The sequence below is a fragment of the Desmodus rotundus genome, unplaced genomic scaffold, assembly GCF_022682495.2.
Source record: "Desmodus rotundus isolate HL8 unplaced genomic scaffold, HLdesRot8A.1 manual_scaffold_57, whole genome shotgun sequence".
In the NCBI taxonomy this organism is placed as follows: Eukaryota; Metazoa; Chordata; class Mammalia; order Chiroptera; family Phyllostomidae; genus Desmodus; species Desmodus rotundus.
In genome coordinates this window covers 240,341-262,477 of record NW_026527665.1, presented here as the reverse complement: position 1 = coordinate 262,477, position 22,137 = coordinate 240,341, and the positions used below count along the sequence as shown (strand labels likewise).

General features: G+C 40.1%; 2 protein-coding genes and 1 pseudogene across 2 annotated transcripts; all 3 read right to left on the bottom strand.

The window, feature by feature from the left end:
- On the bottom strand, positions 1-3,243 carry LOC128780158 (KRAB domain-containing protein 5-like; annotated as a pseudogene).
- Positions 3,244-14,920: 11,677 nt separating this feature from the next.
- On the bottom strand, positions 14,921-19,475 carry LOC128780157 (zinc finger protein 85-like). Its single transcript, XM_071220500.1, has 3 exons — positions 19,454-19,475; positions 15,112-16,068; positions 14,921-14,943 (listed from the first exon to the last, which is right to left on the bottom strand). Exons 1-3 carry the CDS (start codon positions 19,473-19,475, stop codon positions 14,921-14,923), a joined length of 1,002 nt encoding a protein of 333 aa, XP_071076601.1.
- Positions 19,476-19,816: 341 nt separating this feature from the next.
- Positions 19,817-21,863, bottom strand: LOC128780156 (KRAB domain-containing protein 5-like). Its single transcript, XM_071220499.1, has 3 exons — positions 21,858-21,863; positions 20,297-20,423; positions 19,817-19,947 (listed from the first exon to the last, which is right to left on the bottom strand). The coding sequence occupies exons 1-3, from the start codon at positions 21,861-21,863 to the stop codon at positions 19,817-19,819; spliced, it is 264 nt and encodes an 87-aa protein (XP_071076600.1).
- Between the last annotated feature and the right edge of the window lie 274 nt (positions 21,864-22,137).

Here is a 22,137-nt window from a genome sequence, read left to right as displayed (position 1 = left end):
CTACCTACCTGGGGGGGCAGATAGTGACTTTTTTATGAAAACATCCCAGCGCTCCTAAATTTGCTCCAAAAAGGTGACCAGGACTGGCTTAGAAACCACAAGCCCTGTGTACAAAATGAATATTATTAGCTTGTAAAGATTCCCCATTTCCAATCCATGATGTGCTCAGGTAAGATGATGCCAGGAAAATTAATATATTCTACACGATCTTTTTCTAAAATCCTATTTCTGGACGGCACCTTTATTATTCTAACAACACAATTTTGGGGATAATGAGGTCCTAAGAACTATCGTTCTCAAAACCTTTATTCTCTACACGAGATAACCTACAAGTTCTACCCTGTGACCATGAATCTGAAAGTCTATCAAACACACTAGAGTCCCCAAAAGATGTTAAAGAAGGGGACCAAAATCTGGTGGGTGGAGCGGGAAGTCTGAAGGACGTCTGCCTCACCCAGGGAGACCAGGTTGCTGTAGTTCTCCAACATCACATCCGAGTACGATTTCTGATGAGCTGGGTCCAGGCAATCCCATTCCTCCCAAGAGAAGTCTACAGACATGTCCCTGAAGGTCAAGGATTGCTGAGGAAGAAAAGAGGAATATTTCGCAAGGAGACACCAGCAGAGTTTTCAGTGTTATCTAACATGAAGAGAATTACAAGTGCTTTTCACCTAGGAGATATCCTGATCATTTTGTAAGGTCCTTATGATGCTGTGACACTCTAATATGTTTTCTAACACCTACAAAGGAGGATAACCATGCAAACAAACCTACTGTAGAGACATTACTTTTCAGGAAAATACATTTTAAACTGAAAGAACAGACAGAGGCATATGGATTGCTAAGTGTTCTATTTCTATCATTCAGAATCAGCTATGTATACTTCTCAGCTACAAAAGGCATGGTGAATTGTAAGTGTAAGTAACTTCTTTAGGTTTCATTCAGGCAATAAAGAATGTAGTTTTGGTGAAATGCACATTCTGATTCAGGAGTTGGGGGAGGGGCCTGTGTTTGCACATTTTTCACAAGCTCACTTGTTCAAGTATGTTTTATTGATTATAGTCTTACAATTGTGCCATGTTTTTTCCCCTTTAAGCCTTCCACTGTGGAACTCCTCTCCCTCCATAGTTCCCATACTAAGTTCATGACTATAGCTATAAAATAAGTTCTATGACTTCTCCATTTCAAATATTATTTTAAATCCCCATCTATTTTTTTAAATTTATTTATTTTTATTCAGTTACAATTGTCTGGATTTTCTCCCCTTCCCTCTACCCCACATCAGCCAGTCCCACCTCCCTCCCCTCCTCTACCTCCCCCTTGATTTTGTCCTTGTGTCCTTTATAGTAGCTCCTATAGACCCCTCTCCCCACTATCCCCTCCCCGCTCCCCTCTGGCTATTGTTACAATGTTCTTAATTTCAATGTCTCTGGTTATATTCTGTTTGCTTTTTTCTGTTGTTGATTACAGACAACCCAATTAAAAAATGGGCAAAGGACTTGAACAGACACTTCTCCAAGGAACACATACAGAGGGCCCAGAGACATATGAAAGCATGCTCAGCATCACCAGCCATCAGAGAGATCAAATTAAAACCAAAATGAGGTACCATCTCACACCAGTCAGATACGCCAACATAAAGAAATCAACAAACAAATGTTGGAGAGGATGTGGAGAAAAAAGTATAAGGATTATTCTTGATATGAGAATATTTTCTGAAACATATAGTAGAAGGTAGACCTTGAGTTTCACTCCAAACTTGTGCTACACGTTTCAATAAAACACAGCCAAATACACATAGAGACCTCATGGATGTTCACTGCTCTGTTTGTAACTGACAAGAATGAAAACATCTTAACAGTGAAATGACAAAATAACTCAATTGTTAACATTTTATGCACACAGTCAGACATACTCGTACATACGGAAAGTAGGTGCAAATGGGAAATAAGTGAGCACAGTATTTCTAGAACAATGTAATCAAGGTTATTTTGTGATTCCGTATATTTGGTGAATCTCTCTGTGAAAGATACCCTTTGTGTTTTACAAACAGAATAAAGAGAAATACACACATAATGATAGGAATGCAATTAGAACTATTGTTTCTCAAGTGTTTTATTTCTTTGAAAATGTTTCTGTATCATTAGAGAGGAAGATCTTACCAACTGAACTGAATTAAACCTGAGTCTATAATATGATTCTTGTAAAATTACCTGAAAATACGAAAGGTGATCATGTAGAGTATGATTGTGACATGAGTGTGCAATATAACAAAATTGTACAGAATCAGGGCGTCACTGATTAAATCCTTCATGTCAAAAGCCAATAATATCTACGAAATAAATGTAGGGCCTTCATTTTCCAAAGCAAACAGAAGTTAAAGAGACAAGAATACTGTGCAGATGCTATGTGATAGTTTTTTCACATCGCTCAATAACTCCCTGCTACACTCTTGTTAATCATAAAGGAAAACTATTAACTCTACACTGAAGAGAGCACCTCAGCCACGTGACTATCAGGTGGATTGGAACAATGGATATTTGCTGACTGATGCACACACAACACATGTCCTAATTGGTGTGTCACTACTGGCGAAATACATAAATAAGATAGTCACTATGTGAAAATAATCATTAGTAAACATTTATTTTTTTAATGTCAACCCACAGGTGCCTCTCATATTCAGTACACTAATCATGTATTTAAATAGCAAGACTTTCTTACCAATTGAGGGACAAAGTGTATTCTAATGACTCTTCCATTTCAGAACATTCAGAGCGATTCTCACTGGAAAATCTGCATTTCCTTACCTTGATGTACAGAGGTGATGCTGCAGCCACATCAACTTAAACATATATTTCCCTTCTCCACCAATACCCGAGTTTCTCAGCCCATCCCAACAAATATATTGCACATGGGTGCCTTCCAAGCTTGATCTGTGACAGAGGGGATGTGTTCAGTGTTTAAAGGTTATTAACTAAAGGCAGTAATTCCTGACCTCAGGCATCCTAGATAAAGATAATGCACAGAGGCCCTGGGAAAAAGGAGAGAAGTACTGTACATAAACTACGACCTTTGACAATCATAAACACAAAAGAAAATAAGTAGATTAAAACAACCTCAGTATCCAATAACATCAGAGAGAAGCAATAAAGGTTGCTGGTTTTTAATCCAATCATATTAGGAGGATAAGCAAGCACAGCCTCTGACCCAGGACACATCTTTTACCTGAGAAGCTGCCATGTCCTCCTGGTGTGCTCCTCCTCTGGATTCTTTTCTCAGGCGATCATATACTGAGGAATTAAGTTTGCACCTTGAGAGTGTGTCTTCAGTGGCACAGACCTTTTGTCTACTCCCATCACAATCACCGGCAGACGGAGCGGGAAACAGTGAAAAGCCCACCCTCCCCTTTCCATAGTCACCGGGAGGCACGACAAGGAGCTGCTACTGTTGAGAGCTAGGAAAGAGGGCTAGACAATTATAAGCATTGCTAAGCAGAAAACCTCTTGAAGGTCACTAGAATGGATAAGGAAGAGAAACAAATCATCATCCGAAATAAGCTTATCAACAGGAGACAGACAGATAGTTCCTCCTGAACCCAGAGCAAAATTCCTCCAGAGCTCAGAGCTATGCAGAGATAACAGCAACTCCCGCTTTTGTAACTTGCTTGCTTGCTTCTCACTGTATAAAAGAGCTAGCCTGTGAGCGTTCGGCGCCGCTCTCATCTGCAGCTCTTCTGAGCACCGTGTCTCCGGGACACATCAAGAGTCCGCCCAAGCACAGGTTAAAAGAGTTGGCCATTAAAGTAACATCTCTGTAAACGTCCTGAAAGTCTCCGAACATCGGTTTCTTGCGTCAGTGGGTGCAACACTACATGGACACCTCGCTGAGATTGTTTTCTGTCTTCATGTGCTCTCTCCTCCCACAGATGACCACAAACTGCTACAGCAATAAGAACGTGGGCTGCTCTCCTAAACCCCATATCCAACACAGCATTCCCTTATGTTCTGGGATTCCCTTATGTCCTAGGATGCCTTATGTCCCCTGAACAAAGCCTGCTTCTCACTCTCACACATGCATTCCAGAACACTCCTGCTAATCAGTGGGTTCACCTGAGCATCACCCAGGCACCTCATTCAATAATGATGCCCCACTGGAGAAGTTGACTAACTCTGTGGGGGAGCACACAGGTGATGCCACCTCTTAGATTTCCTCACCTGATCTAATAACATCCTGAAGGGGTACAGTTTAGCCCTAAAAAACTATGCGGAACGCGTTGGGTTGAAAGCCCTACTTGGCATCTGTAATCTGCTTGCTGCCCCTGCACTCGCTGCCACAAGTCCTCTCTTCACAAGCACTCTCCCCGTCGGAAGTGCATCTTATTGAACAGGAAGGATATCAAAAGGGGCTTCCAAACATCTGCACCCTGGGGAGAAATTCGCGCTCCATGGGCCGCGAACCATGAGGCACACGGATTGTTTGCTCTACCTGACTTATGACTTGAAATGGTGAGGGCTGGCCCGGCTGCCCAGGCCACCCCTCTCAGGAGAAAACCCACAAAAGAAAGGTGGACAAACCTCGAGCGTAAGGGCCTCAGAGTTTCTGCGAAAATGCCCCTCCGCGTGCCAGCCAACTGATCAGGGTGTGGGGGCGTCTCACCTGTATTCTGGACTGAAAACCATTACAATTACACTAGCGACGGTCCGGTTTCTCCTGCAGAGGAATGTGAACTCAGAGAATTAGTAGCGAATCGCATACACACAAACGAGGAAAATTTGCCGGATGAGCACGGCTCGAACACTACTTCCGGGAGTCTCAGGAAGTGCACATGCGCACTTTCTCCAAGCAGGCAGGGATGGGAGTCTGAGCAGAGCACTTCCGGCCATGGACGGAAGTCTGAGTACAGACCTCCGGGTGGGGAAGAGGTGCCTGGGGGAGCTGTGAAGAGGGCTTCGGGTTGAGGCCAGGACTCCTTTCTGCATATTTCTCCTTGGTGATATTCCTCACCTAGGAGATCACCCCATTTGACTTAGGAACCATTTTGTATGGCTTTTAAATAATTAGAAACTTTATGAATTTCTGTCAAAAATTATTATGATACTTCTATACTAAAATTTCAGGTGCTTGTTTGATACTTTATATTTGTAATTTTTCTTTTTTTATGATGTAAATATTTTTATTTGTGTCTTATCTTTTTTAAATTTATTTTTTATTGTTATTCATATACAGTTGTATGCCTTTTCTCCCCTTCCCTCCCCCCCACCCCAGCTGAACCCACCTCCCTCCCCCACCCCCACCATCCCCCCCAGTTTTGTCCATGTGTCCTTTATAATAGTTCTTGCAATCCCCTCTTCCCACTGTCCCCACCCCACTATCCCCTGGCCACTGCTAGACTGTTCCCCCCCTCGATGTCTCTGGTTGTATTTTGTTTGCTTTTTTCTTTTGTTGATTATGTTCCAGTTAAAGGTGAGATCATATGGTATTTGTCCCTCACCTCCTGGCTTATTTCACTTAGCATAATGCTCTCCAGTTTCATCCATGTTCCATCCATGCTGTTGCAAAGGGTATAAGCTCCTTCTTTCTCTCTGCTGCATAGAATTCCATTGTGTAAATATACCATAGTTTTTGGATCTACTCGTTTGCTGATGGGCACTTACGTTGCTTCCAGTACTTGGCTATTTTAAATTGTGCTGCTATGAACATTGGGGTGCACAGGTTCTTTTGGATTGGTGTTTCAGGGTTCTTAGGGTATAATCCCAGCAGCGGAATTGCTGGGTCAAAGGGCAGTTCCATTTTTAGTTTTCTGAGGAAATTCCATACTCTTTTCCACAGTGGCCTCACCAGTCTGCATTCCCACCAACAGTGCACTAGGGTTCCCTTTTCTCCGCATCCTCTCCAACATTTGTTTGTGGATTGGTTTATGTTGGCCACTCTGACTGGTGTGAGATGGTACCTCATTGTGGTTTTAATTTGCATCTCTCTGATGGCTAGTGATGCTGAGCATCTTTTCATATGTCTCTGGGCCCTCTGTATGTCTTCCTTGGAGAAGTGTCTGTTCAAGTCCTTTGCCCACTTTTGAATTGGGTTGTTTGTCTTCCTGGAGTGCAGTCATGTGAGTTCTTTATATATTTTAGAGATCAGGCCCTTGTCTGAGGTATCATTGGCAAATATGTTTTCCCATACTGTTGGTTCTCTTTGTAATTTTGTGCTGTTTTGTTTAGCCATGCAGAAGCTTTTTATTTTGATGAGGTCCCATTTGTTTATTCTTTCCTTTATGTCCCTTGCTTTAGGGGACATGTGTGTGAGGTGTAATTTTTCTTTTACATTTATATTCAGTGTAGATTAGTACATGATGAGTCTCAATTCAATGTTACCGCATACATTGATTCCCAGCTGGTGTCGAAAGTAACTGATGGGTGTGGTGGAAAATCCCACAATTTTGTGACCCAAGAGTGTTAGATTACTGTTATGGTGGGTAGGATAATATTTGTCTTTCTAAATGGATCATAGAGGAGAAAAAACACACTAGGAATGCTTCTCCACAATAGCAGAGGAAAACTGCGATTTTTCTCCATAGAACACTCTGCTTATCAAAAGAAAAATACACATCCTTTAAATATGCACATAGTGCTATAGCAGGACCAAACATTGTCTGGGCCCCCAGCAATTCTTGATAAATTTTACATGAATTCCAGTGATGGAAAGTGTTTTTTTGAAAGTTCTTTCTATGTATGACTACCCTGACAAATGTATAGAAACCTTCTGTGAGACTCCTCTCATTCAAAACCCTTCATAGGGTCCTCCTCACATAACACGTTGTGTGGAAACACAACAATAATACCTCAATATTGTTCCACTCAGTAGAAAAAGTTGCTACACATAGTACTCTGGACCACAACAAATGTGCAGTTTTTCCGGACAGAATGTCGTTCCTGGACCAATTTCTGGGGGCCAGAGGAAGGAATGATCCTTTTCTTGACTTCAGTTGTGCTCAGAATAAATATCTAGCCCTTCTGTTTCCTTGTTCCTGATTGAACCTAATCACCTTTATGACAAACTATGCCTTCGTCCTGAATTAAGCAGCTTTGTCCAGCTCCTTTCTACTAATAAATATTTATACTTTCACTGGGTATTGTAAGTTTATGAGGTTACAGTGAATGTTCTGATACAACTTTGTGCAACTGTAAACAACACACAGTATATATGTTACAAAAGAGCACTTTGTGTGAACAAGAGTGCTCCCTTTTTTATTACCTACACTCAGCATTTTAAGTAATTCCTGACCAGATTTTTAGGATTATTCCAGGGTCCTTTTGCTTTTCAGTTCTCCCTGAAAGAACAAGTATAGTTTCCCATCACTAATACATTGTATTTATAATATGGAATTTCACTGGAGGCATTGAAATTAACTGGACTCTCATTTCAAAGGGCCTGAGGGCCATGTCCTTCATTTAGTGTGTGCCAGCGATTTCTGTTTTAACTTCAAGTGGACTCTCAAATTATTCCTTAATGTTCAGTTTAGGACTCAGGGATGAGTCACAGTTCCACTCTTGAAATCCTGCCCGCAAATCAGTTCCTTCATTTTTGAAGTGAGGACTATTGAAATATGGTGTTCAATGCAATGGAAAAGTTAAAATCACCTATAAGACAAAACGATTTTGGGGGGCTGATGGGAACAAATTATAGGTGGAGGACATCAGGTGTCAGTAGCCATGGTAACAGCGCTGCAAACCTCACTTATTCTGGTAAATATGCTGGCTCTGAATATGCATACCAGTCAGGAAGGTATGGTCCAATAGCCGCAGACATTTTGCAATGGAGATTTTCTCCTTCTTTAGAAACACACCCGCAATCCTGAGATATGTTTTTTTTTATTTAATTTTTTATTGTTATTCAATTACAGTTGTGTGCCTTTTCTCCCCATCCCTCCACCCCACCCCAGCCGAACCCCTCCCCCACTTTCACCCTCCCCCTTGATTTGGTCCATGTGTCCTTTATAGTAGTTCCTGTAATCCCCTCTCCTCACTGTCCCCTCCCCACTCCCCCCTGTCCATTGTTAGATTGTTCTTAACTTCAATGTCTCTGTTTATATTTTCTTTGCTTTTTTCTTCTACTGCTTATGTTTCACTTAAAGGTGAGATCATATGGTATTTGTCCCTCACCGTCTGGCTTATTTCACTTAACATAATGCTCTCCAGTTCCATCCATGCTGTTGCAAAGGGTATAAGCTCCTTCTTTCTCCAGCATAGAATCCCATTGTGTAAATATACCATAGTTAGGTTTTCTTCATCACTCTATTTACTTTCACTTTACTTTGTGCTACTTGATCTACCCATACTTGATTCTGTAGCACCTGACCATACTCAGGTGACACACAAACAGTCTTCCTTTGAGAACCTGTGACATTCCACTTCTTTCAGTAAACCCGGTCCTACAGCAACTCTTTTTCTTCTTATCTATAGAGCACTTACTTTGTCTCTTTGTTGTATGTACCTTTCCATTTCCAAGGACAAAATGCTATAAAAATGCATTAAATAAAAAATATTTTAATACAGTTCTACATGAACCATGACACATATTGCTTCCTATCCAAATTATCTTTAATATATTTTTTGAAAAGATTTTGTTTATCATTAGAGGGGAATTCATGGAAGAAAGACAGGGATTGAAACTTCAATGTCTAGTTGTGCCTCCTGCCTCCCCGGCAGGGGATTGGGCCTGCAGCCCACACATGTGCCCTGACTCAGAGTGAAAGTTGTGACCCTTTGGTTTGCAGGCCAGTACTCAATCTACTGAAGTACACCAGCCAGGGCCTATCTAAGCTTGAAATCAACATCTTTCATTCCTTGGCAATTTTCTCATTGAGTAAAATTGTGCCTTATGTTTCTAGCCTAAGAAACATGACAGAGCATTATTTTTCCTTCGAGTGGTGGAAAATTACACTATGCAATTTATAAACATATTTTACTAACATTTTCAACAACTATGTCCTACAGTGGAACCCATATGGGCATCCCCCACAAAAAAGATACTGAAATGAAGTATCTGAAGGATGAAAATCAGGGTCTTTTTATCCAAGAAACCAGCAGTTTCAAGAGTAAACATTCATCAGAGTCTTAGGAAAAAGTCTGAGTCCATTTGTGAACACCTGACCGTTCGTACCTTTAAAGTCCTGCTACATCTGCAACCTCTTCTGACCATGGAGAGAAACTGGAAATGCAGTTCCTGGGTTTCATAGTCTGACACCAGCTGAAGCGTCATACCTTCAGCAGGTCACCGCACCCCAGGCCCACCCTGGACAAATCTTAACACCTCTAAACTCTCATCATACTCTATTCTCGGAAGCCATGTGTTTGACCATCAATGGGTGTGCAGCCTGTTCTCCCTTAAAAGTTTTTTTTTTAATTTATGAACATTGGGGTGCATAGGTTCTTTTGGATTGGTGTTTCAGGGTTCTTAGGGTATAATCCCAGCAGAGGAATTGCTGGGTCAAAGGGCAGTTCCATTTTCAGTTTTCTGAGGAAATTCCATACTATTTTCCACAGTGGCCTCATTTTTTAAAGGTAGTATCTTAACCCTCTGGTGTATGGGCTCCTCAGTTTCAATACGCAAATCAAGCACTGGATGTTTTAGCATTTCTTCCACTATGGTGACTACAAGTGGAAATTAATACTAAAAAGTTTTAGGTGGGAATGTATGAAATTTCTACTTTAGTAAACAGAAAAATTCTCTCCCATTGTGTATTACTCCCAAAGTAATTTTCATGACTTCTCCAAGCTCAGAACAAGTGTTTTATTATTTCTGTTATTCTAAGTGAAATAACCCAGGTAGTGAAACACAAATACCATATGAACTCACCTATAAGAGGAACCTAAGGAAGAAAACAGACAAAAGAGGAAAACAGAGCCAGAGGCATGGGAAGAAGAAAAAGACTGAGAGCAACCAATGGAGAAGGGGAGGGCATTAAGGGTGAAAAGAAGGGGAAATAACTGGTGAAGGAACATGTATGAGAGACCCAAGGACATGGAATAGGGTGGGGATTGACTGTGGAGTTGGGATGGGGAACAATGGAGTATAGAAATGTGTGAAACACGGGAAAAGTGTAATAGAACAATAATGAAATATTGAGGTGTACAACTGTAATTGAATAACAAAAAATTTTTTTAAAAAGAATAAAACCTGCAACTACCCCCAAAATAATAATTGAAATGCCAAAGCATTGTATCTTTCTATCTCTGTCCCTTCCTCTTCTATAAAAACCAATCAATCAATAAAAATTAATAAAAATGTAATAGAAACTGTCTTGGTAGACTGAACATTATCTATGAAGGGTTATAAGTCATGGGTAAATTTTATTCATTAAAACAGGAAACCTAAGATATGTTGAAAATAATAAAGTGTACGCCTATATTGCAAGCAAATAAGCATACAAAAAGGTACACAGAAATGGGTGGAAGGCGCAAGAATATGAAAATTGTCGGTCCCACATGCCCAAATTTGTGTGGCAGTTAAAAACTGGGAGACATAACTTGGCTGCAGAAGTTCCCGCTAAAGTGTGAGGGATCCCAGCGTGACACCAGAATCTCCTGCCCCACATGCACTGGTGGGAAGACATGTACCCATAAACTCTAGCTGTAGAAACCAGCGAGGGTTTGGTGGAGGGACACAGCAGGTACCTGGAGTCCCACGTGTTCCCATTAAAGGGCCTGAGAAAAGACTTAGATGGACTCAGTCATTCTCAGCTTCGGCATTGTGGCAGCAATTGGAGATGCAGAGAGGAAATGAATGGTCTGGCATGATGGTGGGAGCTGGAGGGGATACTTTCTCAGACAGATGTGCTGTGAGAGGTAATTGTTTCTTTTCCTCAAGATCACCCACCACTTCCACAAGACTCACTAGGATAGCCACCACACCTGAGTCTCCTACCACCTGGCTACAGCTCTTAGCTCTGCTCTGCGGATTCCCTGATATTTGCCCCACCAAAACCACAGGCCCAACCAAGCTCTTTCCAGTAGCTTTTCCACATATCTGACCTGTATCAGATCCTGCTTCAGACTTTCCTAATATCTATCAAATATGCCATGTGACTTTTGCATATTCTGCAACACCTGGAATGTGGCCTTTGACTTGATGCCATCACCAGCAGGCCATTTTTCACAGGTTGACTTCTCCTGGGCACCTCTAAGACAATCTAAAGTGGCATCCACCTGAAGGCCTTTTTGTATGTTATAGGAAGTCACCTGGCAGGGCAGAAGTGGCAGGACAGGTGAAACCCCAAAGCTAGGACATCTGGCAGGCAGCATCATTTCATGTCAAAGTAACACCCAACAACCTCCACAAGAAACAAACTGAAGAAGCAGCCTCAGTGGTAACCAGAGTCACAATGAAGTAAGTCCAGCCTTGAGGGATTGACCCCTGAACAAGCGATGCACCACAGTGCTCGGATTGGAGGTTGGTTGTTGCTGCCAGTCCTCATAGTCAACTGGTCCAGTTTCAAAACCATCCCATTAAAGTACAAAGGAAAGGAAGGCTAAGTTATGTTGGGAGTGTGTACACTGCTTGCAATGGAAAGGAGGGCACCACTGGAGCACCCAACTCCGGTGAACAGGGAGCCTGTGCCAGTGGATTCTGTAGGATACTCACTACATATGTCCACTCTACAAAGGCCAAGCAACATAGCAGCTCTACCCTATATATAGAAAGAAACACAGGGAGGTGACCAAAATAAAGATTAACCTTGTCCTACCTGATGGAACAGAACTTAGAGACTTGGAAATTGAGAACAACATGAGAATAACCAGAGGGGAGGTGGGAGGGGGTAATGGGGGGGAAGGGGAGAAGAGTTTTCAGAAACAACTATAAAGGACACATACAGAAAAGCAAACTGGGGGTGGAATCACAGAAGGTAGATCGGGATGACTGGGGTGGCGGAGTGGTGGGGGAGAAATACAGCAACTCTACCTGAAAAACAACACAAGCAAAAATGAAAAAGGAAATGAACAGTTTCATTTTTTAATAATGGAGATAATGAGTATTCCGTAAGCAACCAGATGTCAGTACTACACATGTAGAATCTAAAATTAAATCCAGATCTAACCTCTTTGATTCCCGTGTCCTGTCAAATGGTGTCAGCATAGAATAGTCCAGATTTATTGCATGATAATGTGAATCCATAAAAAATAAACTCTATTCTCCACATCTTAACTGGAACATGATTAACAAAGAAAAAAACAAACAAAATATAACCAGAGACATTGAAATTAAGAACATTGTAACAATAGTCAGTGGGGAGCAGGGCGGGGACAGTGGGGAGAGGGGCCTATAGGAGCTACTATAAAGGACACGAGGACAAAATCGAGCGGGAGGGTGGGGGTGGGAGGTGAGACTGGCTGTGGTGGGGTGGAGGGACAAGGAGAAAATGCAGACAACTGTAACTGAATAAAAGTAAATACATTTAAAGAAATAAACTTTACCGTAGTAATTAAAAAATATTAATCAGAACTCTGAAATTATACTTGTTTGCACTTACAAACATTATTTTAGTGTTGTTCAAGAACAGTTGTCTCCACTTTAAGAAATTAGCATTTGCCTTGCTGGTATAGCTCAGTGGGTGGAGCATGGGCTGTGAATCAAAGGGTGGCCGCTTCACTTCCCAGTCAGGACACATGTGTAGGTGTGGCACAGGTCCCCAGTGTGGCCATGTGAGAGGCAACCACACATTCATGTTTCTCTCCCTCTCTTAGTCCCTCATTCCCTTCTTTCTAAAAATAAGTAAATATTTAAAAAAAATAAAGTAAAATTTGCATTTGTTAGCAGAGCACTCTCATACTGGATAGTGAGCACCAGTTATATAAAAGGCCACCAGACGAATTGAAACAGACAACTTTATTCCCTTGAGAAGTACGCAGCGGACCTGAAACAGCTATGATGAAGCCAGATCACTCATCTGGGAGACTGTATGAGTTCCTAGGATATGTGATTTTATACAGGTTCATATGCAGAGGACTTTGGGTTTCTCAAGCTAAGTTGAGATCATTCCAAATAAACCAAAAAAACCCTAGGTCTTCCTAAGATGTGCAGATATCTTATGTAATGGCCATGCATGGTGAAAGCCTGGGTTGCAAGGAAGCAGCTCTCAGCTGCTTCCAGGAAGTCAGGTGAAGAAGGTACATTTAACTGTGACTCTGTCAGATGCTGTCTAGTGCTGAAATTGCAGGAGAAGGAACCCACTTCAAGGCTCCTAGGTACAGAAAATAAATGCCACTGCAGCAATATCATAGAGTAGCTCAGCTGAACTCTTCAGAAACACACATATCATCTATTGTAATTATTAGAATGGTCCATCAGATACAATAAAATATATCAATAGTGGGGAATTTTTCACGATTTAATGTCCAAGGACACCAGGGAAAGAAACTTTGAAGCCCATAATTGTACTACATTACCCAATTACACATTTTTATCCACAAACTTGAGTAGCACTAAAGACGTAAACATGTTCCAGTATATTCAACTTTATTAATAAAAAATATAAAATCACACATCATCTAAATAAAGAATCACAATAAAATTGTGCTACCATTTGTCAACACACACATTGCAAACTTTTGGGGAGTGTTACTGTTCTTGTATTGAATGACCCCACAGTGCAATTTTCTTTGGTTTTCTTACTGGAGGCTACCTGCTTAGCAAATGGGGACAAACAAGAATGTTAGGCACTGAGGGATGAAGTGTCCAAATTCCATCACATATCAGTGATGGCTTTCTAATTGAAACCACATCAACTAAGAATCAACTATGACTACCATGGAGACACACCAGGATTTTAATAAATTGACATTTTTTAAAGGCATGGTGACAAAAGTACTTACAATTTATAATGTTCCTATGTCTTACTATAACTCAAAATAGGATGACTTTCATCATGACATGCAACAAAATTCTGAGTAAGCTAAAACCAGCAACTTCATTTAGATTTCTTCACACATTGTGCATTACAGTAACCTCAATCTTCTATGCTAATGCAATTATCAGTGATTCTCAGCTCATATACAACTGTTCACAGGTTAACGAAGCAACAATCAGCCCACTGATTTCACACACACCAGGAATAAAATCATAGTAGCATCCACTGACAGGAGACTGGACTCATTTAATATTTCCTTCACAAAGTATTTCAAATGCTGTCAATATACAATAGTTTATATTCCGAGTAATTATATATATCTAGACATCCTTTCCCTTTACATTTTGAAGCATTCTGAAAAGTAAGGATTGCTGTTTTTAAACTTTGGATGATTCTCTATAGAAAGTATTCTGATTTAGAGCAATATCTGAAACCTATCCTTAACTTTCTAATGTGATTATGATGTTTTGAGACTCTTTTCCAATTACATACATTCCTGATTTTTACACCTTGCAAGCCACTTTCAGGTATAAATTCTTGGGCTTATGGGAACTGTGTAATTTCACAAAAGTCATTTGTTCTTTATGATTGTAGAAATCCTCACCACGGTGCATTCCTTGATATACAATGAGACTGCTGATACATGTATACGATTTTCTACAATTTCCCTTTTCATGTTTTTTAGTGTGTGAATTATCATATGCCAAATAAGAAGTGAATGTTCAAAAAAAAGGTGCTTTAAAATGTTGAGTAAGTTTTGAATATAGGTTAAAATGTTGCCACAGTCTCTACATTTATACAGTTTTTCTCCAAATGGATGTCTCTCCATTTGGGTAAGGCAGCTCTGATGAATAAAAGACTCGTTATATACACTACCTTTATATGTTTTCTCTCCAGTACAAGTGACCTGGTGTCAAAAAGTTTTGCTGCATAGTCCACATATGTAAGCCTTGTGTCCAGTATGAATTCTCTGAAGTTTAGTAATGGTAGGAAGTGGCTAAAGGCTATATGCCATCATATACATTTAAAAGGCTTCTCTACAGTATAAAGATATTTTATGGTGAATGTTCATTGAGGACTGTTTAAAGCCTTTACGTTGTAGGGTATAGAAGTAGGGTATTCCTGAGTGTGAATTATTGGAAGTTCAGAAAGGTTTGAGGAGTGTAAAAGGGCCTTATCCCATACTCAAAACTAGCAAGGTTTGCCTCCAATATGAATTTTCTGATGGGAAGAAAGTTTACAGGCCTGGTTGAAGGCTTCAGTACATATTTTACATTTATAAGGCTTTATCCCAGTATGAAGATTCTGATGCTGAGTAAGGTTTGACATCCACCTAAAAGCTTTCCCACACTGTGTACATTTATAAGGCTTCTCTCCAGTATGAAGATTCTGATGCTGAGTAAGGGTTGAGGTCCACCTAAAGGCTTTGCCACATTGTGTGCATTCATAAGGCTTCTCTCCAGTATGAATTTTCTGATGATGAGTAAGGTTTGAGGAATATGTAAATGCTTTCCCACATTGTGTGCATTCATAAGGCTTCTCTTCAGTATGAATTTTCTGATGACTAGTAAGTGTTGAGGACTGTGTAAATGCTTTGCCACATTGTGTGCATTCATAAGGCTTCTCTCCAGTATGAAGATTCTGATGCTGAGTAAGGGTTGAGGTCCACCTAAAGGCTTTGCCACATTGTGTGCATTCATAAGGCTTCTCTCCAGTATGAATTTTCTGATGACGAGTAAGGTTTGAGGAATATGTAAATGCTTTGCCACATTGTGTGCATTCATAAGGCTTCTCTCCAGTATGAATTATCTGATGTCGTGTAAGTTTTGAGGACCACCTAAATGCTTTCCCACATTCTTTGCACATATAAGGCTTTTCACAGTTAGGAATATTGTGACGCTGGGAAAGATTATAGGACTCTGTAAAGGCACTGCCACATTCACTACCTTTGAATAATTTCTCTCTTTTATGAGTTTTTTGGTTATCTCTGAAATTTGAGGACTGGGTAAAAGCTTTAGCACATTCTCTATATTTGTCAGGCTTGTCTCCAGTGTGGGTTTTGTGATGATTAGGAAGGGCTGAGGTAATCCAACATGCTTTTCCACATTCATTGCAAATATCAGGATTCTGTCCAGAATAACCATTTTTATGTAGAGTTACACCTGAAAACCAATGACCTGAGTTACCACAGTCTTTACAACTGTGTTCTTTTCCGGGACATGTTTTGTCAAGTGCATTTAGATTGGATATTTGGTTGAAGAATTTTCTGCATGTTAAATATGTGTAAACTTTCTCACTGACAGTAATATTCATTGCTTCAGTGCTATTTGAAGATTGCTTTAAACATTTTATATTTTTACTTTGCTGGATTGTCTTCTCCACAATAGGATAAACGTGATGAGTACTCTGATTTGACATTTGGTCAAAGACTTTTCCACCTTTGTACTGGCTGTCGGGAAGCTGACTCTTGTGATGTACATTAGGATTTGACACGTGGGTAAAATTCTTCCAATGTTCCTTGCATTGACTACTTCTGTCCTCATCACACAAACTCTGGTAATCATTGAAAACAGAAAGGCCGTTAGGGACATCCATAATTTCATTAAACATGTACACTTGCTCCCAAATAACAATTCTGTGATCCCTATTACACCATGGTTGTTGTATTAGAACTCACTCCCAAGTTCATGAAAATAGCATACACTGCAACAAAATATTTTTTATAATAGCGTATAATATTTCCTAATTGTCAAATTCATCACTTTTAACCTTATAAATGCACAGGAAATCAATACATTTTACAAATTATTGAATGAAAATTCACTCCTACTCTACATTTTAAATATTTCAAATGATTACCCACAGCACAAATTATGAGATTTCCTAGACTTTCCAGACTGTGTTTAGAACAGGGGTGTCAGTCGCATTTTTACCAGATCAACCCATCAGTGTTATAGTTGCCTTCCATGGCCTGAAAGTAATTTTAGGTCTCTATAAATGTAACTACTCCTTACCTAGGGGAAAGGAACTTGCAACTGTTGCCAGGTAGAAGTAAGTTGCAGAGCCAGATAATACAAGGTGGAGGGCGAGAATCAGCCCACAGGCATGGTTTTTGACATGTGCTTTAGAAGAATACCTACACTTAGAATATTGTATTCAGAGCAAAGAAAATATAAGCAGAGACATTGAAATTAAAAACAATATAACAAGAGCCAGAGGGGAGTGGGGAGGAGACAGTGGGTAGAGGGGTCTACAGGAGCTAGAATAAAGGACACAAGGACAAAATCATTGAGAGAGTAGAGGTGGGGGAGGGTTGTGGGACTGGCTGGGGTGGGGTGGAGGGATGGGGAGAAAATGCAGACAATTGTAACTAAATAAAAAATTAATTAAAATAAAAGAATACTGTTTCAGTCTTCCTACATGGAACCAATGATCTGCAAATGTAACTGACTAAAGTGGAAGTTTCCCCAAATTTGTACTGTTTTACATGTCTTTAGATAAAAATGATTTTATCATGAATAATTTTCCAAAGTTGGGTCTCTCCATTTAAACATCCTTTCTTTACTGTAACACACTTCCTTATCGGTATCAAAGGCACACCTCTCATATCTTACCAGTGTTGCTCTAAAGAATAAATCTTCCATGCTTGACCTTTCCAAGAAGTCCTGGTTGTCTGCAGGTGACACACCTGAAAGACACAAAATAAAGGTTCACAGGTATGCCATGCAGGTCAATGTACATGGAACTTACAGGGATTTTTAAACAAATCACATGCTTGAGAACGTCAATAAACTTTAAATGTTTGCAGCTGGACGAAGTGTGTTATAATGTGCAAAAGTCACATGAAACAGGAACAACAGTCGCTCACACTTGGCAACCACTGTGCTCACGTCCCCTGGGACAAAACAGCAATTCTACAAGAAAACTCCTCATTCCCAGTTGTCTTCTAGACAGATAGAGGGTCCAGTGTGTTCGATGATCTCACTGTTTTCCTGCATCTTCAGAATTCATGTTTCTGTTTTGCAGGACACAGAGTGCTCACATCACTACAGCACATGGTGCACACATTAAAGTGCACACTAAAAAGAAGGCTAATAGGGGAAAGACCACAGAAACCAATGGACTGAAGACCAATATCAAGCATAAAAAAATATCATGGGCTTTTAAAAAGAAACAGACACTATATTAATCTTGAAACTTAAACACAGAAAAAAACAAACCCACAACACCCTGTGTTTACAAAATTAGAGTTTAAACTAGGGGTGATTGTTATTTCTCTTTCTCTTAACTTGGAGAAAAAGCAAGTTCATAAAGCCTAGTTGTTTACAATTCTGAACCTTAACACATATATCAAGACAGGAAGCAGAAAACCATGGTCAAATCAGAAACCTAAAATGTATCTACTAACCAACACTCCTGGTATTGAAATGTATTAATTTCAATTCACCTTCAACTTGATAAAGAAATAAAAATAACCACATGGAAATAGAAACATAGGAAAATAAGACAACTACTTAATATGACTACAACTGTGAATGACCAAAATGAAAATGAAAACAGAGAAAACATAAAAATAAGCAAACAGAAAATAGGAAGCTATAGAACACAATACTCAAATATAGAAAATAGATTAAAATACAGAAACATGGATGGTTTGCCACTTCATGTCCCCAACCAGGGCCCAGGCCCAGAACCCAGGCATGTTCCTTGTCCCAGAAGTGATCCAGGGATCTTGCCTTTGTGGCAAAACCTGCTAAATCTCTGAAACAAGCTGGATCTGTCCTCTGCATGCCCTATACCTCTCACTCAGTGGCCCAGGAATAGAAAAAGGACCTTTTCTTTTCACATTTTTTTGTTGTTATTCAAGTACAGTTGACTCCATTTTCGTCCCATCAGTCTCCCCACCCCACCTCACCCCCTTGATCCCACCCCATTTCCTTTTGTCCATGTGTCCTTTATACATGTTCCTCAGAAGTCTTGCCCCTTATTCCCCCATTATCCCTACAAATCTCTCTTTTGGTTGCTCTCAGTTTCTTCTTTATTTCAATGTTTCGTGTTATATTTCGCTTGCTTCTTTGTTTTGTTCACTAGTTTCCCCTTATAGGGGAGATCATATGGTATTTGTCTTTCACCTCCTGGCTTATTTCACTTAGCACAATGCTGTATAGATCCATCCATGCTGTCCCAAATGGCAGGAGTTCCTTCTACCCTAACCCTGAAACACCAACTCAAAAGAACCTACGTACTCCAATGTTCATAGCAGCACCATTTACAACAGGCAAATGCTGGAAATAAGCTAAGTGCCCATCAGTAAATGAATGGATCAAAAAACTATGGCAAATGTATTATCATAAGACATTTTGAAGTGAAATACATAAGTACAATGTCTCAAATTGTGGAAGTGCAGTGTGCTATTAGAAAATCACTGAGTCTAAAATTTGTAGGGTCTTCTTTGAAGCCCCCACAGGGTTAGAAATTGTAAGTCAGAAAACATGACTACTGCCCCTGGGGTTCCCGGGATTTATGTGACAAATTCCAGGATCTCACCCACTTCTTTCATGATCTCCATTCATGGCACAAAAACAAAACAAAACAAAAAAGATTAGTACAATTTATCAGTAACAAGCACAGAATTTCCCAGGTCCTCATATCAATGCAAGTGGAGCCAACCAGGGTGGCACCCAGAATCCAAGGGGAGGAGTTTGACAACAAATGCTATTAGGATGTAGAGGCCACTGGAGTAAATCAGAATTCTGAAAGCAGGTAGGACCGTAGGACACTGTTGGAGACCACCTGGCCCTATGTGACTGCAACAGAAATAAACCTGGGCTTTGAGAAATCCTTTGCACTGAAGCACAGTTTCCCAAACCAAACTTTAAGCTCTGGCTTCCTCTGTGACCTTTAGGTTTCTCACCTATGATATCTGCATCTCCATTCCCACCTACCTGGGGGGCCAGATAGTGACTTTTTTCTGCAAGCATCCCTGCGCTGCTTCATTTGCTCCAAAAAGGTGACCAGTGCAGGCTTAGAAACAACAAGCCCTGTGTTCAAAATAAATATTATTAGTTTTTAAAGATTCCCCATTTCCAATCCATGTTGTGCTCAGGTAAAAAGAAGGCAGGAAAATTAATATACTCTACACGATCATGTTCTAAAAACTATTTGTGCACAGCACCTTAATTTTTCTAAGAACATGTAAATTTTTGGACAATAAGGTCCTAAGAGCTATCGTTCCAAAATCTTTATTTTCTACACAAGATAACCTCCAAGTTCTTCCCTGTGAGTATGAATCTCAAAGTCTGTCAAACACGCTAGAGTCCCCAATAGATGTTAAAGAAGGGGAACAAATCTTGTGGGTGGAGCGGGAACTCTGAAGGAAGTCTGCCTCACCCAGGAAGACCAGGTTGCTGTAGTTCTCCAACATCACATCGGAGTACAATTTCCGTTGAGCAGGGTCCAGGCAATCCCACTCCTCCCAAGAGAAGTCTACAGACACGTCTTTGAAGGTCAAGGATTGCTGAAGAAAAAAAGAGGCACATTTTGCAAAGAGACACCAGCAGCTTTCTGTCATCTAACATGAAAAGAGTTACACTGAAAAGAATTACACATGGTTTTGACCTAGGAGATAATCTGCATCATTTTGTACAGTCTTCATGACCCTCTAACACTCTAATGTATTTTCTAATATCGAGAAGGTAGGATAATACATATATACAAATCTACTGCAAAGACATTACTTTTCAGGAACATACACTTTAAAATGAAGGAAGAGACACAGGCATATCGATTGTTGAGTATTGTATTTCTTTTTTCTTTTTGGTGTAGGTTTTTTATTAGGATTATATATGTATTTTTTTAATTTTAATTTTTTATTGTTATTCAATTACAGTTGTGTGCCTTTTCTCCCCATCCCTCCATCCCACCTACCCCAATCCCCCTCCCTCCCCCACCCTTCCCCTTGATTTTGTCCGTGTGTCCTTTTTAGTAGTTCCTGTATTTCTATCATTCAGAATCAGCTGTGTATACTTCTCAGCTACAAAAGACATGGTGAGGTGTAAGTGTAAGTAACTTCAGGTTTAATTCAGGCAACAAAAAATGTAGTTTTGGTGAAACGCAGATTCTGATTCAGGAGTTGGGGGAGGGGCCTGTGTTTCCACACTTTTCACAAGCTCACTTGTTTAAGTATGTTTTATTGATTATAGTCCTACAATTGTGCCATTTTTTCTCCCCTTTAAGCCTTCCACCATGGGCCTCCTCTCCCTCCATAATTCCCACACTAAGTTCATGTCTGTGGGCATAGAAATGAGTTGTATGACTTCTCCATTTCAAATGTTATTTTGAATCCCCATCTATTTTGTACCCACCATTTAGGCTTATTATTCCCTCTGCCTTCTACCCCATTTTCCCCTCACACCCACCCTGCTAAGCACCCCCCATATGATCTCCATTTCTGTGATTTTGTTTCTGTTCTAGTTGTTTGCTCATTTTGTTTTTCTCTCAGTGATGTTTTTATAGGTTCAGTTGTTAATAATTGTGAGTTTCTTGTCATTTCACTGTTCTTATTTTTGATTTTCTGTTTGTTAGATTAAGTTCCTTGAACATTTCATATAAAGGCTTGGCAATGATGAACTCCTTTAACTTGAACTTATCTGGGAAGCACTTGATTTGTCCACCGATTCAAAGTGATAGCTTTGCTGCTTACAGTCATCATAGATGTAAGTCTGTGCCTTACATGACTTTGAATACTTGATTCTAGCTCCTTGTCTACAAGGTTTCCCTTGAGAAATCAGCTGCTACTATTGAGGGTGCCCCTTTGCAGGAAACTCTCCTTTTGTGTTCAGGCCTTTAGGATTCCTTCCTCATCTTCTATATTTGGTAATGGAATTATGATGTGTCATGGTGTGTTCCTCCTTGGGTCCAGATTCCTTGGGAGTCTGTTAGCTTCCCTCACTTGCATGTCTATTTCCTTAAACAGACTCGGTAAGTTTTCCTTCATTATCTTTTAAATCAGTTTTCCATTTTGTGCTCTTCCTCTTCTCTTTCTGGTACCCTGTGGATTAGGATGTTGGAAGGTTTAAAGTTGTACCAGAGCTTACACTACCTCTCCTTATTTTTTTGGATTCTTGTTTCTTCATTCTATTCTGGTTGAATGTTTATTTCTCCCTTCTGGTCCACATCATTGAGTACCGGTTTCCTCCTTTGAATGTTGTTCCCCTTATGTGTTTCTGTAT

Coding starts and splice junctions, on each gene's coding strand:
- LOC128780156 (XM_071220499.1), bottom strand. Junction 19,948..20,296: donor CAGCAACCTGGTCTTCCTGG/GTGAGGCAGACT, acceptor TTTTGAACACAG/GGCTTGTTGTTTCTAAGCCT.
- LOC128780157 (XM_071220500.1), bottom strand. CDS start 19,475: ATGGAGATCATGAAAGAAGTGG. Junction 16,069..19,453: donor GGAGATCATGAAAGAAGTGG/GTGAGATCCTGG, acceptor ATTGGTTTTCAG/GTGTAACTCTACATAAAAAT. Junction 14,944..15,111: donor TCAGAAAATTCATATTGGAG/GCAAACCTTGCT, acceptor TTTATACTGTAG/AGAAGCCTTTTAAATGTATA.